The sequence below is a fragment of the Brachionichthys hirsutus genome, chromosome 15, assembly GCF_040956055.1.
Source record: "Brachionichthys hirsutus isolate HB-005 chromosome 15, CSIRO-AGI_Bhir_v1, whole genome shotgun sequence".
NCBI lineage: Eukaryota > Metazoa > Chordata > Actinopteri > Lophiiformes > Brachionichthyidae > Brachionichthys > Brachionichthys hirsutus.
In genome coordinates, this window is record NC_090911.1 from 6,297,606 (window position 1) to 6,314,555 (window position 16,950).

General features: G+C 40.8%; 1 protein-coding gene across 1 annotated transcript; it reads left to right on the forward strand.

Moving 5' to 3' along the window:
* The first annotated feature begins 416 nt into the window (after positions 1 to 416).
* sntg1 (syntrophin, gamma 1) lies at positions 417 to 15,010 on the forward strand. The gene is made up of 17 exons (XM_068748999.1): positions 417 to 443; positions 2,043 to 2,177; positions 3,206 to 3,262; positions 3,439 to 3,496; positions 3,583 to 3,626; positions 4,052 to 4,093; positions 4,383 to 4,485; positions 4,870 to 4,952; positions 5,240 to 5,370; positions 6,803 to 6,932; positions 8,713 to 8,751; positions 10,304 to 10,420; positions 11,741 to 11,812; positions 12,238 to 12,390; positions 12,544 to 12,636; positions 14,607 to 14,717; positions 14,828 to 15,010. Exons 1-17 carry the CDS (start codon positions 417 to 419, stop codon positions 15,008 to 15,010), a joined length of 1,578 nt encoding a protein of 525 aa, XP_068605100.1.
* Positions 15,011 to 16,950: the final 1,940 nt, after the last annotated feature.

Below are 16,950 nucleotides of genomic sequence, written 5' to 3' on the forward strand. Positions count from 1 at the left end.
AGGTTTCTTCTTTGGCACGCGCCACACCATTCCACAAAATGTCATGAATATCTAGTCATGATTTTATGCATAGCAGAAAAAACATTTATTTAAAAAAAGTCCCTTTTTTTATAATCTTATAGAAAAAAGATAAATCCTGAATCTACTGCCATTTCAAATTTAGTGGATCACTCCCGGTCATATCATCACCATGTTTCATGAAAATCCAGCAACAATTGGTTTGTGATCGTGCTAACAGGGAAACAAACAAGCCTCTTCTTGGTGGAGGTAAAACAGCATCTGTCTAACAACGCTAGTCTGCATGGGTTGAGTGGGATTTGTTTCGGCGAGTCTGAGTTGCATTCGAGCCTTTTCCTCCAGATACTAACTCAGTCCTGTTTCTCCCTGTTGCAGTATCCCTCACTGCGCAGTAGCACATGGATTTCAAGACATCAAATGAAGAGGTTTGTGGGATTCAACTCATGCGACACTTAATTGACTCTGATTATCCAGACGGCCTTGACTGAAAGTGGCGCCTGAAGCATGTGGACCGCAGCACATAAATCTGTCCACTCCTGGATGTCCTGTTTAAAATGCAGCCACTGACTGCTTCACCTGACTCTTATGAACTCACCTTGTCTCGTCCTCAGTAAATGAGAAGGTGGCGATGGCGGCCTGTGTCACTTTCTGTGACAGTTTCTCAGACTATAGCCGGTGCATCATCTATCAGGAAGCTAAGTCTTATAATAGTCATTTACAAGAAGACATCAAATATTAAAACATTCTGAAACACTGCAGGACATTTATTTCCCCTCTCATTTTCTATTGTTGCAAAAAAATATATATTTTATATATATATTTACATCACTAGATCAAATACACTCAACATGTTTGATGACAAACTTGCTACCTGCTGTCATCTTAATTCTCAGCCATCACAGCTACATCTCTCTACAGGATAAAAATATGCTCTTGTTCCATATCTGGTCTGATCATGAGGCGGATAATGGGTGGGAGGTGATCAGAGAATAATAGGGACACATAAAACAGGATCAGAGATAAGGCTAATTGGGTACAATACAAGCACGACATCAGGTCAGCGTGCAACCAAGTGAGAAGCAGCTACGCAAAAATCCTGGCACTAATGCCCCTCATTTTGCTCTGCTAATGACTCTTGCACACACATTGCTCCCGAGAATGGGAAATAACCCATCCTTCATTTCATTTGTCACGCTGCGGCTGTAGGTCAAGGCTCGCTTTTCTCACATTCCTCATCATTAGTGAAAGATCATATGCTCTATAAACTGACTTTGAATCATGTTTGACCTGCTTCTGAGATCGTCACTATCGGAATAGCGGCGGGGCATATGGCGTCTCATCAACCGATGAGACAAGAAAGGTGACACTGGTGGCTTTTCCTCCATTAGCAGTCCTGTCAGGTGAAGGTGCCGCTTTTATTTAGACCTTTTGATGTCAAGGACAGGCCAGGCATCACAATTAGCCGAGGAGGAGGAAGGATATGCAGAATGCAAATTTATGCGGATTAGCATGTTTTAAATGCATCATTGGAAGCAGACACGGCCCTCACCACACGGGGAGAGTCGAAGGACGAGCTATAGCCATTTCATTTCACAGGTTCTTAATTTGTCATCAGCATCATCAGCGTTTCACTTGCAGCGAACACGCTGATAGAATTCGAGTGTTGCGTTCTCTCACTGTGGACGTACACAAAGGGAGCAGGCGTGCTTAGATTGCTATCGCGACGCATACAAAGCTGTTCCTTAACAATTCTGCTTATTATTTGAAACAATAAATCATCAGATTTCGTTCTTATTTGATTTAGATGAGTGTTTGTTACTCACATCGCTGAATTGGCACCAGCATTATTAATTCGAAAAGAAGTAAAAATGAAAGTAAAACAGCAATAACACAGCAGCCTGAAAGTCTGTATACTCATTTCCATGTTCATCCTGCATGGAATATTCAAAATGGTTCATTTCATGGTCAGTTAATTTAGACAGGGAGGGGATGATGAATGATATAATCTTTCTGACTGCTTGCAGATAAAGACTGGGATTTATTTGATGCAAGAAGGTAATGAGGAGCCATTCAATATTCGACTGCACTTGGCCAAAGATATTCTGACCATTCAAGAACAAGATGTCATCTGTGTGTCAGGAGAGCCTTTTTATTCCAGTGTGAGTAGATTGAATCTGTCTCTTCACATACGCTCCTTCGTGGATGGAACACGCTCAGCTCAATAAATGACTGTTACAGAACAAAGACACCACGACCTTCCTCTCAAAGGAATTATTCAGTAACATTTTGCTGTCAAAAGCTAAACGGATGAAATGTTTGTGTCCTCGGAAATACGATTATCAATTTTGTCAATGGGCAAAGTCATGGGTTTGCTAATGCAACCTTAGCATGTCAGGAAAGTAAGAGTGGAAACGTTTTAGCTTCGGTGACCATTTAATTACTGTATGCAAGAGGAACAGAACTGACTGCATGGAAAATGTACCTCGAGCCCCAGTGTGACACAATATGAGACAATATTGCTTTATTAGAGACACAGGCGGCACAAAAAAGAAAAAACTTTCAACCTAAGGGTCACAATCTGTGCCATTCTAAAAGCTTTCATGTGTATAATTTAATTTCCATTGTACCTATCTGCTGGTGGTAAATGGACTTTAATGAATAATATTACTGTTATCTATTTTGTTAAAAAAAAACGTTGTCTCACCGAGTTTTGAACTTTTGGAGGGATATGAAAAATTCATATTTAACACTCAGTGGAGTGAATAGAACTGAATGATGGAATCGCTTTATCATATTATATTGTAAACGTGCAGGAAAACTCAAGAATGATTAAAATTTATGTTATATGTGAGAATATTCTATCTAAGCCAAGCGCAGCAATAAGGCCAGTAGGTGTGTGTGTGTGTGTGTGGTGTGGGGGTCAAATGCTACAGCTGCTATGTCCAGAGTTAATGAATGTGGTTACAGAAACCTAGAAACATTAAATGTTTGTGGTTTGTCACGATTACTTTAGTCCACTGACAGTAATGTAATACATCCATAGAATCATCCCTGCATTCTGTATAGACCGTTATTTGATAATAACTTACGTTTTGCCTCTGACGCCTCTTCCTTCTTGCTCTGTCGTAAGAGCTGCCGCCGCTTCAGGATCAGTCTGAACTCATTTCTTGGTTCTAATCCCTCTCAGGAAAGGACTATAACGATCAGGAGGCAGACAATCGGAGGTTTTGGCCTGAGCATCAAGGTAATTTAGATCTCGAAAGATTAGTCGGTTCTTCTTGGCGTCTTTAAATTAAGTCTGAATGAGTATTATTGATCATTCTCTTGTCAAACCCTGGCTAACGGTGTCAGACATATAGGAGTCTCCTTTAAGACGTGTGAAATCTCGGTAAATCATATTGATGTCATTGTTTCCCTCAGGGTGGAGCAGAGCATAAAATTCCTGTTGTGATATCCAAAATATCAAAAGAACAAAAAGGTATATTGCTGTCTGGCCACATTGCCCGACTCCTTCCATTTTACACCTCTAGTCGGTTTTACTGAAGCAACTTCTTTTCTTTCCAGCTGAACTCTCTGGCCTTCTTTTCATTGGAGACGGCATCCTTCAGGTAAAATGCCAGAGCTCTCAGTAATGTCTGTTTACCCATCTCATCCTGCTCGCTCCCAAATAACGCATACAGCTTCTTTAATAATTCATGTGCCCACATGTTCATAAAGCTGCGTCTAACAATGATGCATCCCTATAGGTAAATGTCACACTCCAAGTCTTGCTTATGCTACATGCATTTCTGCAAAACAAAAAAAACAAAACCACATCTCATCTCTATCACCTCACGCCATGTGGAGGAAGCATCTTCAAGCAAGCCAAAGGCATTCTGTATTCATGGCAACTGTGGATGTGCCTGTTTATAGTTTTCTGCACAGATGCCACAACAGTTTCTGTGCTTGCCTCATTAATCATTTTGAAGATTCAGCTGCAGCATTATAGCACCAGCAGCATTGCTTAGGCTAACCCTGTTATTGTTATTTGCAGATAAATGGAATAAACGTGAGAAGCTATCGCCACGAGGAAGTGGTAAGCTGTCAGCTCATATCTCCTGTTTTTTTTGTGTGTTTTTTTTTTCCATCATGTCTACCTTCATGATTTGTATCCTTATGACTTTTAAAGACAGTTGCTTCCATTTTACGTGCAACTGTGAGGAACTGCACGCGAGGAGCAGCCCTCCTGTCACCAGTGTAAATGTCTTATCTCGGCTTTCCATTCTTAGTTAGCGAGCAGCGTTTCATCACAGCGAGCAATTAGCGGAAAACCTCACAGTTTATGGCTCCTGCGTAAAAAACAGTCTGGCGGTTTTACCCTTCAGGTCCAGGTTTTAAGAAACGCTGGTGAAGAAGTCACTCTGGCTGTGTCTTTCCTCAAGAAGACGCCAGCCTTTCTGAAACTGCCGCTGTGTGAGGACTGCACATGTAAGACACCACTGCACACGCTCCATGTTTGTTTTCCAGACTTGATTGTCATGGTGATTGTAAACTCAAGAGGTTGCTTTGATTAAGTATTAATTAAGTTGACTTGATAAAGAGATGTAGAAAATATGGGGGGGGGGAGCTTCGCCAATGATGATAAAGTATAACCTGACAGTGACATTGAATGCTCCCAGACGGAAACGCTTTTATAGTTCATTTTGTCTGGCCATCCAACCAGTCAATTGAATACAAATTGGCAAAAAGCAGGAGCCTGGAAAGGGGGGGGGAGGGGGGGTCACTGCAGTACGAATCCTTGGAATAGGTGGAGATTCTGGGAGTTTGGTGGCTTGTTGCCTTTTATTTTTGTCGACCCCGCCGTGCTTTCAGGTATACCCAGCGACCAGAGCAGTGGGACGTCCTCTCCTCTGTGTGATAGCGGGCTGCACTTGAACTACCATCCTAACAACACGGTACTTTTTCCATTAGCCTGCTCTTTGACAGAATGAGTCTATAATTGTCCCTCTGTAACCACGCAGCAGCATTCCAGTGCCAGAAAGTTGTTTCCATGCAACTGTTACCGCTCGCTGCAAACCAGCACGCTCCTATCTTTATCCTCTGAGGCGAATGAATCAGCTTCCCTCTAGAACTCACTCACACAGCCTCTCTGTTACACCTGCAGCAAGGAAATGCCATCTGTTTGAAATGTGCAAGGTGAGAAACGGCAAGCGTGTCTCAGGCCTGCTCCTTGCCTCTGCAGGATACGCTGTCCTGCTCATCCTGGCCCACGTCGCCGGGTCTTCGCTGGGAGAAGCGATGGGTGGACCTGCGTCTCATACCGCTGCTCCACTCACGGCTGACGCAGTACATCCCAGGGTCTGACGCCTGCAGGTGAGCTGCAGGACATCATGCTTGATTTCCAAAGGTGCACGGCATCCGTCTCTATAGGGCATTAGAGGATGCTAATGCTCTGATGCCTTTGTTCTTAAATCTTTGGTAATTCTGAAATGGGCCAGATTCTGCAGTATCTACAAAAAAATAGGGTTTTTTTCTGCGTTCTTTTAAACACAATTATATGAGCAACACAGTTCTGCTCATCTGGTCCGGCACAGACAGGATAGTGAATATATTTGGTCCGTTTAGTTCCATTTTGCAACACTGCGGATGATGGAAATGGTAAACTTGTGGATTGACTATTATGTGATGTGATTTCGGTCATTAACTGAAAAAAGAAATGGGCATTGATATTTCACAGGTTTTTATAGTGATTGCTTATGAGTAAAATGGTTCATTTTGAAAGAAACTTTAATGTCCACACCGAAGGGGGGGGGGGGGGGGCATGCAGGGTTACCCTTGTCCATCCATCAGTCTGTTCATACGTCCTCGTATTGAAACAGCACGGGCTTTCGTATGGCTCCTAATGCTGTGTTTGATTGGTTTCATGTCAGTTTGCTCACACGCTCTGACTGGTTTTTGTCCACATCAGCACAAAATTGTGTTTTTCCTATTTTCCTAGTAGTGGAGCCATCTCTGTCCCCAGTTTTTACAATCATGTGTGTGAAATGATGTGAAAATGTGAGGATGGCTTTTCATTGTGGTGAGCCTTTGGAGAATGATCTGCTGAATCTGCAGCTCCACTTGGCTCTAGCAGGTTTGAGCTCTGACACTTCACTATTTCTGTTCACTCCCACTGTTCTCATAGCACAAGTTTCAGGAGAGGCAGGTAGCTGTGAAACGAATCCAATGCTCCCCGACTGACCAGTGAACTTAATGAAGCACGGGCCGGATATTCACCTCAGCCCAAAGCTTTAAGGGTGTGAACGCCGTCTCGTAAGAGATGATGAATTATAACATTATAATTGCTATATGTGCAAGCATAAGCCGCAAAACCATTTTCCCGAGATTGCTTTCACTGAAGGTGGCACAGTGGTTGCATCACTGTCTGTCCGACCGAGATCCTTTCTCGCCCCAGCGTGGGTTCTCCCTCCAACCCTGTAAAAAGGTTGTAGAAAATGTTTTCATTGACCCCCCCCCCCCCCAGAGTTGTGTAATGTTACGTGGGAACTGTTCCAGATGAGCTGAAGACATTCCAAAGAGCCTATCCTAAGTTTTGCATTGTAAATCAAACAAAATGGAACTGTTGCTTATATTGATCTAACTTTGTCCAGTCAAGTGCCAGTTTTTGCAAGCCATTTGTGATCCGCTACCGATATTAATGGAAAATAATGGTTCTCCTGAATGTTGTAAATTGCTCAAACCAGTTGATGGACTAGAAAATGTAAAATGCTGTCCTGCGCTTTTGCTTGTCTCTTAATTCTTTCAGGAAGAATGCTTTCCAGGTCATAGCCGTGGATGGAGTTTGCAGTGGAATTATACAGTTTCCTGCCGCTGAAGACTGCTTGGACTGGCTTCAGGCAATAGCCAGCAACATTTCTTGTCTCACCAAGCACAATGTGAGCATAAAACAATAACTTGTTATTATCTCTGACACCTCCTGCAGCCCCCCCGTGTAAAGCCAACTATGTTGGGTTGGGTGTTGATGTGGCGCACTTTCAATTTGTAGATAGTCTAACAGTCCCTTTGCAAATGTCACAGCATTAAGTAGACACATACTAATGTGATTTCACACTATGAAAATAGTATACACATTTCTAGAAACCTGAGGTCACACCAGCCAGCAATTGCTCTGCTCAGCAGATCCCCCCCCCCCCACCAACCCCGCCCAGCTAAACCCATGCACAATTATTTATCCTTCACCAAAAATAGTCTTTGGAAGCAGTACAGAGAAAGTAGAGAGAAAAAACAAAGCTTTCTTCTTTCTCTTATTGCCAGCTCGAGCGATACGATGTTTCTATACAGCAGGATCCATTAGAAATAGTGCAAATGTGTTCAATTATATGTGGGGGCTCAGACAAAGCCAGATGGTTTTCAGTTCAAATCTTATTCTGACACAAACTGCCTTCACGCTGCATGCGGAGAACAATATTTCTGACCATTTCTTATTTCCATAGAGTGCAACCACCGTGTAAAAATGTAGCCAGATCAAAGCGTTTTCTCGCCACATGGATTTTACATATTCTCTCTGGAACGACATCAATTTTCCAGGGATCTTGTTGCGAACCTTTTCAGACAGACAAGAGTTTTTGACTAGTAAGGTTGTGCTGAAGTGCTATCACAGAGACCGGTTGAATACATCCTGCATGTCCCAGTCAAAGTTTGATCCACCTGATGTATGCTGAAATGTTTTTTTGTTTTTAAACCATTAATTGTTAACTTCAGGATGGCACCAAGAGAAAATATGTCCTTAGTCAGGATTCAGTTTCTGGCAGCTGTGGCTGTCTGGCCAAACATTCATTTTAACCCATCTAATAGTCGTTGAAAATAGCTTTTTTTTTTGGTGGGGGGTGAGCCTCATGGAAAATAAAAGTCTACTTCAAAAATCAAACATATATAAGTGACGGAGAAGATGATGACCAGGATGGTGCGTCTGTGCCACAATAAGAACTGCAGCAAATATTTGAAAGAAACATATCATTTTTATTTTTATTTTAAATATCTCATGGATTGGAAATGTGTGTCTGTCTCAAAAACAGACAAATTTAAGCCAAATGGCTTAAATCTGGGTATTTGTTGAAAGTTTCCAATGCATTTTTGGATAGAGTATGTCACATATGTTTTAAAACTTAGCTCTACAGCCTTCCCTGATTTACTTACTAACAACCCACAGATGTGCCTGAACAAACCCACTGCCACTGCCTCCATACAGCCAGAACCCACCTCGATAATCATCAGCAACCCTGTTTGTTCTCGCCTCTATATGAGGACGGGATCAACTTGCTGTTGTGCCATTAAGAAAGAGTCGTATTGATAGTATAGAGTGGATTAGGAGCGAGTGATACCTGTGATCTGAGCAGAATGCTTTCATTTAAAGCCTCACTGCTTTCTCAGTAGTTTCTTTCACCTGTATTATCTCAAACAGAATGGATTTTTATAATGGCATCTTTTAAGGAAGAGCCTCAGGTCCCTTTGGAAATGACTTTAGCTCATGTTGCCATTGTCACGCCAGGAATAAATGAATTAACCCTGACAGTACTTCTTCTTCACTGCTGGAGTTTGCACGTTAGCACATGTTTGCTCTTACAAACTCATTGAGACAATCAATTTAGATTTTTATCAACACTTTTCCAGCTGTCAGCAAAAGATTTTGACCATTGTTGTCCTCCAATTTAACAGGTGAAGAAGATTAACCGGAATTTTCCAGTTAACCAGCAGGTAAGATGTTTCTCAAGTATGCATCCGGTGTGTGTGTGTGTGTGTGTGTGTGTAAGCAGCTCTCCATTTCCTTGACTCCTATTTATCATTAGTAGTTAATGTAATCAGGTCAGCCAGTTGGAGGAGGGACGCAGCCCCGTCTTGCCGATTAATGCAACACAAGCAGAGTGTTTGCATCATTAAAATCCATCCACTGAGAAATGATGAGAAAACAACTTAAGTGCCTTCAGCCAGCTAACTCGGCGTGTCATTTTTCGGTCTTGACACTGGAGTAAGTGCGACAGCGAGGTTCCTTCTCTGTTGCTGGTTTACTCCGTCTCTGCCTCACAAAAATGCTTGAATTCACTTGACAATTCGTTTAAAAAACAATATTGCACGAGATGTGACTGCATGTCCCAAATCTTTCAATGCCCCCCCCATCCAAACTTGAAACAGAGAAGAAAGAAACGATTTTATTTGTGAGTTACGATCATGACTGGTGATGTTGGGATGCACTTGATGTCTGAAATCATGTCTGCGATCATTTGAAGTAGGAGCTTTCCTCTTCATTTCTCTTCATTTCCCTGTTGCCCTGACCTCTTTTTAGTCTCTTGAATAATTTCATGCCTTGCGACATAAGATATTTTCATACCTTTTATTGCATTCTATTCTAGCTCCCTCTTAAGTACGTCTATTTATTAGACCATTTGGGGGTAAAACTGTAAATCAATGAGCAAGCGGGCTTAATGGTAGTATTGGATTTTTCCAGCATTTTTGTGTCAGTGTGATGAAGTGCTTTTGTTTGTCAGTCGTTTAAGATGCAGGATAATCTGGAAACAGCTGCATGTTGCGTGGTTAATCTTCAAAGCTCCCGAGGCCTGGCTTTCACATCTCCGGTTTCTTAATGATTAACTGAATAACATTTCACGTCACATTATTATTATACTACGCTGAATATTGCCAGTAAATGACTGGCATCGCTCCGTCATTGGTCGTCCAGCAGTGATAACATTGGCAGCTTGATCCTCTGCACATGCAGTCAGCGTGTCCCTGGCAGGATGCGCCCTTCTTTCTGTTCCTTTGGCGTGTGAGTGATTGCATGATTGGTCCCCGCTCCTCGTGAGCAGGTGGCGTCCTTGCATGGTAGCCTCCTGCCGCTGAATGTGAATGGGCGAATGCTGGCTTGTAACGCACTTTGAGTGGACGGTCAGACTAGAAGGGCGCTGTGTAAATACAGAGCAGTTACAATCTGAGGTCCGATTACTGCCGACTATGACTAGAGGACATTAATACCAGAATCTCTCACAAGTTTGCTGCTCCCAATATTTTTCTGTGAAGTGTTTTTAATGTAGGGTTTGGAGAGGACTGCATTATGAATTACAAAATAGTTCGTTTTTTTCTGTTGTCTTATTATTTGTCCTCTTAATTGAGATGAAACAAATGGATGAATGGGCTTTCAGGGCTTTTAAATAATCAAGTGAGTTTAAATAAAATTGTTTCCAGTTTGTTATTTCCATGCTTTCTGTCATTAATTTTGCAGCCATTAATTCAGCCCATTGCTTTTTACCGATAGATTATCTACATGGGCTGGGTCGACGAGAAGGAGCAGGACTCTGTCCAGGACCGAATGTATTCACCAAAGTTCCTCGCATTGAGGGGTTCATCACTCTTTAAGTTTTCAGCACCTCCTGTGAGTTTTGACTCATTTTTCCACACTAACCTCTTTGACCTAAACTTGCGTGTTTAAATCAACCCAGGCAATTTGTTATTTTTCATTTTTTTATGTTCTGTTCGGGGATTTAATTAGAAGACAATGCTCGGTCACGATCAGCTGTGCTGCATTGATCCTCCTCTTGACTGATGAAGATCATTAAATCTGTTTACATTTTGCCAGACACTCAAGTTAATATGACAAGAGGGATAAGTAGGCAATGGCACTGGAGATGAGAAAAGATTGATGAATGTCTGAAACTTGCCTGCTCATCTTGAATATACCAATATAAATGGAATATGCTAATTTGAGTGGCTGTTGGAATCTAGGAGCGGGCATGATGGGATGCGACAAGCGTGTTCATCGCTGAAGACTCGTGTCCTGGAGAAATACCACCCCTTGGATTTTTTTGACTTCAACAATTTATGAATAAATTAACCCCATCCTGTAGCCAGAAATTTACAGACCTGCAAAGCTTGGACTTTTTCAGCACAGCAAGGGACTGTAATAAGATTAATATTAAGTAGCCATGAGAGCCAAAGGTTGAGAAATGCATTGTACAAATTATCTGCAGCTCACATAAACTATAAATGTTAAAATGTGTGCTAAACCTTCCTGCCAGGGGTCATAACATTAGCTTTAGCCCACTTCTGAAGGGATGTGGCATGCCATTAACGAAATTGAATTTGTGTTGCAGGTCATTGACATTAAAGAAAATACATCAGTAGCCAATAATGATAGTTCATCATTGTAGAGTAACAATACCACCTCTGTCCTGCTCGTTATTTGGTTTGGGAAAAGTTTGTAGGTACTCACAAAAATCGTTTAATCATCATTGAATCAATCATTTTGCAAAAGTACATAATACGGAAAAGAAAAGTATTAATGTAAAACTTTAGCGACCAGCTATCTCCTCATCTTTTACATATAAAAAATTATTTTATTGCATTTTAGAATAGCCACTTAAATATTCCATGTTTTATACACAGAGTTTTAGTATTAGCATCGATTTATACCAGGTACCGATAGAGCTAGTATCATGCAAGCTAACAAAATCAAGAGCATGATTATTTTTGTTGCGTAAAATTGGAAACCATACTTGCAGAAATGCTAATTTCATCTGCTAAATCTTAATTTAATTTGTTTAAATCGTAAAATGGAATGCTTATATAAAGCTTCCAAAGCAATAAGGTTGAAGAAAGGGTTATTTTATTTAAAATAATTGCAGATGAGTCAGGGACATGGACAAAAACATGCATTATTTAATAACTCATCAAACATGAATGTGATATTTTTCAGGTAACCACATGGGATTGGACCAGAGCAGAGAAAAGCTTTACGGTGTATGAAATAATGTGCAAGATTTTAAAAGTAAGGCACCCTTTTCTTCTTCATTTCCAGAAGATTTAAGGAGCTCATATTGGATGCATTGAGAGAATATTAAGTAGAAAGCTGAAGGCGGCTCTTACCAACTCTGATTTATTTTCAAGTGTTCTACTTCAGTCCTATACTCAGATTGTATTCGTCATTCTCTGCAGGTTACAAGTGTATGATTGGAGTGCATCCACTGTTCATTCCCTCCAAACTCATGGCAGCAAATTCCAACATTCTTTCTTTCATCAATGTTTCCCATTCATCATGTGGTTCAGTCTGCATGTATGTGCAGCACATCTCAGTACATTTACTGTAAAAACAAAAAAAGAAAGTGTTCCTAAAATCTCTTCTACGATTCTGCTTTGGTGTTTTACCTCCATGTTGCTCTGCACCTGATGAACACCGTTGCTGTCTTATCTCAGGATAATGACCTTCTGGACAAGCGGAAGCACTGCTTCAGCTTCCAGACAGAGACTGGGGAGGACATGTTCTTCAGTGTGGAACTGGACTGCGAACTGCTGATTTGGGAAAAGGCTTTTCAGATGGCCACTTTCCTGGAGGTGGAGCGGATACAGGTCTGTACCTGAGCAGCGGACAACGTGCAGAGTATTGCCATGATTTTAATCTCCAACACTGTTCCAACTCAGTAATGTTAGTACAAACAGCAGCTTCCGTGTCCTTGTGCACTGTAGCTGTTTTGTCTCATGTCTTATCCTCCTGTACTGCAGTGTAAAACGTACGCCTGCATCATGGAGGGCCACCTCATGGGGTTGACAGTTGACTTCAGCATGGGCTTTGTCTGCTTTGATGCAGCTTCAAAGGTGGGTGTGAGCTCCGCCTTTATCGGCAGTAAAAAATAAAGAAAAGGGATCCTTTCTGAGGATGATTTCCGACAGAGGTTTTGTACACAGCGTGATGAAACTAATCACAGTTTCTCAGCCTCTGTTTTCCTTTTGGGAAGGGGGCTGCTGAGTTGTTGTGCACTGCCTGCGCCTTGGGAGTATGAGCACATTTATTTTGACGCCTGGTCTGCCCTAGCTTGAACATCTCTCCTGCAGTTCCTTTTGGCTATCCCCCAACTCTGCAGGCCCTGCAAATGACTCCGCTGGTGCACATTATTTGGATGCGTATACGGCTCAAGCAGTGACGTATTGTTTTCTAAGATTTTGGCCCTAATTCCTGAAATGTGAAGCAGCATTGTTCACAGAACGGACTGAGGCGTGTTGACGGAGCAATGCACGAAACAATCTGTATGTGCTCTGCAGTACAAACGATGCACTGGATGTAATCGCTTTTTATTAAGAGCTACTTTGGGCAAATTCAAAGGAAACGTATTTTAAAAAATAAGTCAAATTGAGGTTGTAATCGCTGTTTCATGCACAAAATCAAAAATTTTAATTGGAGCATATATAATAAATAATGATGTCAGTGCAGACATATATTCCTTCATATTCACTTTGATCATATGTAAAAGGCTAGAAAAGACACAGCTGTGTTGCCTCTTAGTAAGCAAGCTGTGTTTGACAACTACATCTGTTTAACGCTGTATATTTAGAAATATAAGGCTCAGCGGGGGGGGGGGGGCTTTTTCTGTGGATCTTGATATTCCTATGCTTTTATCTAACAGTGTGATGAAAATATAAAATAAAGGACAGTATCAACGATACATTATGATGATTTTAGAGCTGATTTAATTCATTCATAGTGATTTAATTTCATCAGTAGCTATGTCAGTATGCTCTAATAAATAATATAGTGTAACAAATTACTGCAGTGACACATTAATGCCTTGGAATTAAAGTACAACAATCACCAATTACATGAATTATTATGAAGCATAATAATAGTTAATTTCTTCTGAAATATATAATAAATGAACAGGTCAGTCAGAAAAATGGTGTTAAAGCAGAAGATGGAGACGTGTTTTGAGCAACAATAACACAATTTCTTTCTTACTCTTAGCCCTGCTGCTAATTTGGAAAATGTCGGCTTGGGGGTGTAAACAATGTCTTTTTCATTTAATTTGAGACTTCAAAGCTTCCATAGACTTGGATTACACGAGATAAATTGTAAATTGTGTTGGGCCATTTTTTTTTTTTTTTGGAGTCGTTGCTGCAGCCCTGTTTTGCTGTGAAGTATTAGCATATTTTCCATTGGTGTCTCATTAAATGAGTTTCACGTTTTATCATTGCACAATAGTTCTAAAACACAGGTCAAGTCTCATGAGGAGACAGAGGTGTTGGTCACAATAAAGATATGAGACAACGGGGCCGGGAAGACGAGGAGGTGGCGACATCATCGGGTGACGAGTCCGATGAAACACTCATGAATATCACTGATTTAAAAATATACCAGTGACAAGCATGATTTCTCATCCATTAATTACTCAGTGGTTTTATAGTAATTATTACAGTGTCAGGAGGAACAGTGAATGCGGTATTTCATTATGTACTGACGTAAATGCATGCGAGCACCGCGGCCAGCTGTCTGTCAGAGGAGTCTGCCTGAAATGGAGCTGGCTCACTGCAGATTTTGTTTTATTCAGCTGAACACTAATTGAATCACCGAATCACTGCTTTCTTCTGTGGAATGTTAGTGGCTTTTAAAATTACCCAATGGCAAAAAAAAAGAATCACATTTATATCTCTGGCTGATCTGCAGGTGTGCTCCATTTTTCAGCAGATTATGTGGATATTTGAATTACTCCTGAAATCATGATGCAGCAAGGAACTTACAAATAGCAATACAAAATACAAATAAATAAAAGAGTGCTATAATGTTTGTGTTTCAGGCAGTGCTGTGGAGATACAAGTTCTCCCAACTGAAAGGATCGTCTGATGATGGAAAAAGCAAAATCAAGTTTCTGTTCCAAAATCAAGATTCCAAATCTATTGAAGCAAAGGTATGCACTTTGAGATATTTAATGCTGCATGTTTAAAAAAAATAAAAAAGTAAAAAGGTCTTCAACAGGCACTCTAGATGCCTTCTGAGCTGGTTTGGTCTCTTTTTCAGGAGCTGGAGTTTTCCAACCTGTTTGCCGTGCTTCATTGTATTCACGCTTTTTTCGCTGCCAAAGTTGCTTGCCTGGACCCGATGTTTGTGGGGAGCCAAGGCAACGCGACGACCACCGGGTTTCCATCACTCTCTGCGCTTTCATGTAATTCACAGACACCCAAACTTAAATACACCACTTGACAAGCGCTTGCTCTCCACAGACGCCTTCACAAAGAACGCTGTGCCTCGTTGTGTCCAAGGCCTGGAATGCTTAGCAGGAGATGATGGCATCGTGGAGGACAGCATTGGTGGGATTAAAGACCTCTCTGGGAGGGATATACTTGATACCTTTTAGTTTTGTGGGATTACCGGTACTTCAATTTTGGACCAAAATATGAGCCTCTGCTTTGAAAAAAACCTTCCTCGCAAGAATTTGGACGCAAAATGTGTGATTTAAAAATGTTTTTAAGTTTAATTTGTGCTTCTCCTTATCCTCAGACACCGTTATAAACCCTTCACTCTGAAGAAAAGTGCAGTTCTTTTCCAAAGGTAGACTGCATTTGTAATTTCGAACTTAATTTAAGTTTAAAGTTTTGAGAACGAAAAAGAAATCGGTCATTTGATATCTGATCCATTGTTCTGGACCAGATATCACTTTGCTTCTCCATGGACGTGTCCGGACAGTGCAGGCTGAACGATGATACTTTGGATATTTCAAGTTTTGTGTGTGTATTTGAAATAAAAATTATTATTAGCTGTAAAATGTAATTTCCACGGGAGTATAATTAGAGATGAACTTAAACCCAAATGGTGTAACAGATCTGATCTGGATCAGGCACAGAGGTTCGTGTCGGAGGAGGACATGCAGTAGACCCACAGGACGAGGACAGATTGTAACTATTTTCTTAATTAATAAATAGAAATGTTGTATGAAGGTTTATCTTTTTATTGTATGGATAAGTGAATCTGAAATAATTAGATTCACCAGAAACACAATCAGAATTTGACAAAAACCCTTCTAGACATGATTTAAAAACACCCTCCATCATGTTTACAGAATTTTTATAAAGGATTTATTGTGGGAATTAAGACTGATGTTCAAATAATCTCAAAGAATAATGAATTAGTCATTACTTGAGGGAATACTTGTTTGGATTATGGCTTGTTTTGTTTTATAAAAGATGGCTAGGTAGTTTATAACCTTGTGCCCTATGGACCAATTTAGAACAAATCAAATCAGGTCTGGTTTATTTTTGGAATTATTATGATTTTTCTTTCCATCTTGTAAATGTAAGAACTTTTTACCGACAGTGAGAAAAGACACGGTGAAAAAAAATAGAAACACATGATGACACGGCCTAAACATGTTCAAGACATCCATTTAAACCTCACTCTGTATTAATGAAGCAGTTTATATATGCAGCACAGTGACAGCTAAACTATTATATTCAAGAGTTCAGGTCAATTATCTCAATTAGTGATGCTCTTACCTTCCATTTACAGTAGAGTAGAATCCAAACAGAAGTGGCTCATGGGTACGTAAACTCTAGAGGGTGGTAAATTAAACGGGGGCAGTGGAGTGTTCGGTACTCTGTGGGCTCTTTAGGCTGACGCGGGTGTCTGAGGGAGATGAGTGGAGGTGCAGTCTATGCAAAGAAAGCCTGAGTGATGCTTCTGCTTTTCTTTTTTGCCAAATGTTTTATTAACAAATATGCTGTGTAATAAAAGTAATACATACAACATTTTATAGCATGGCTCCCTTGTCTGTTTTATTATTCCTGTGTGTGTCACATCAAGTTCAGTTTACTCAACTACTCCTCCAGTTTTTTCAGATGTGAATACTTTAGTGTGGGTGGACACGAAAAGTGTAAAAAAACAGATGAAGCAAACAGACATAATTTTAGATAAGCACCATTTTCCCACCAATACACATTCTCCATAAACAGTAATTACAGCGGTAATCCTCTTCACGGAGCAGCACAACCCTTGGCTGTCACCCTGGTGCATGACGGCCCGCTCTTCAGTCTGTATTTGGTTTTCATGCTGTCACTTTCGTTTAACCGACCCCACTGGTTTTTATCTGGTTTTTAGTCCGGGCTCATTACTGAACAGTCCAGAACAATGTCCAGCATCCCAGCGAC

Coding starts and splice junctions, on each gene's coding strand:
- sntg1 (XM_068748999.1), top strand. CDS start 417: ATGGATTTCAAGACATCAAATGAAGAG. Junction 444..2,042: donor TCAAGACATCAAATGAAGAG/GTTTGTGGGATT, acceptor GACTGCTTGCAG/ATAAAGACTGGGATTTATTT. Junction 12,637..14,606: donor GCTTTGATGCAGCTTCAAAG/GTGGGTGTGAGC, acceptor TTTGTGTTTCAG/GCAGTGCTGTGGAGATACAA.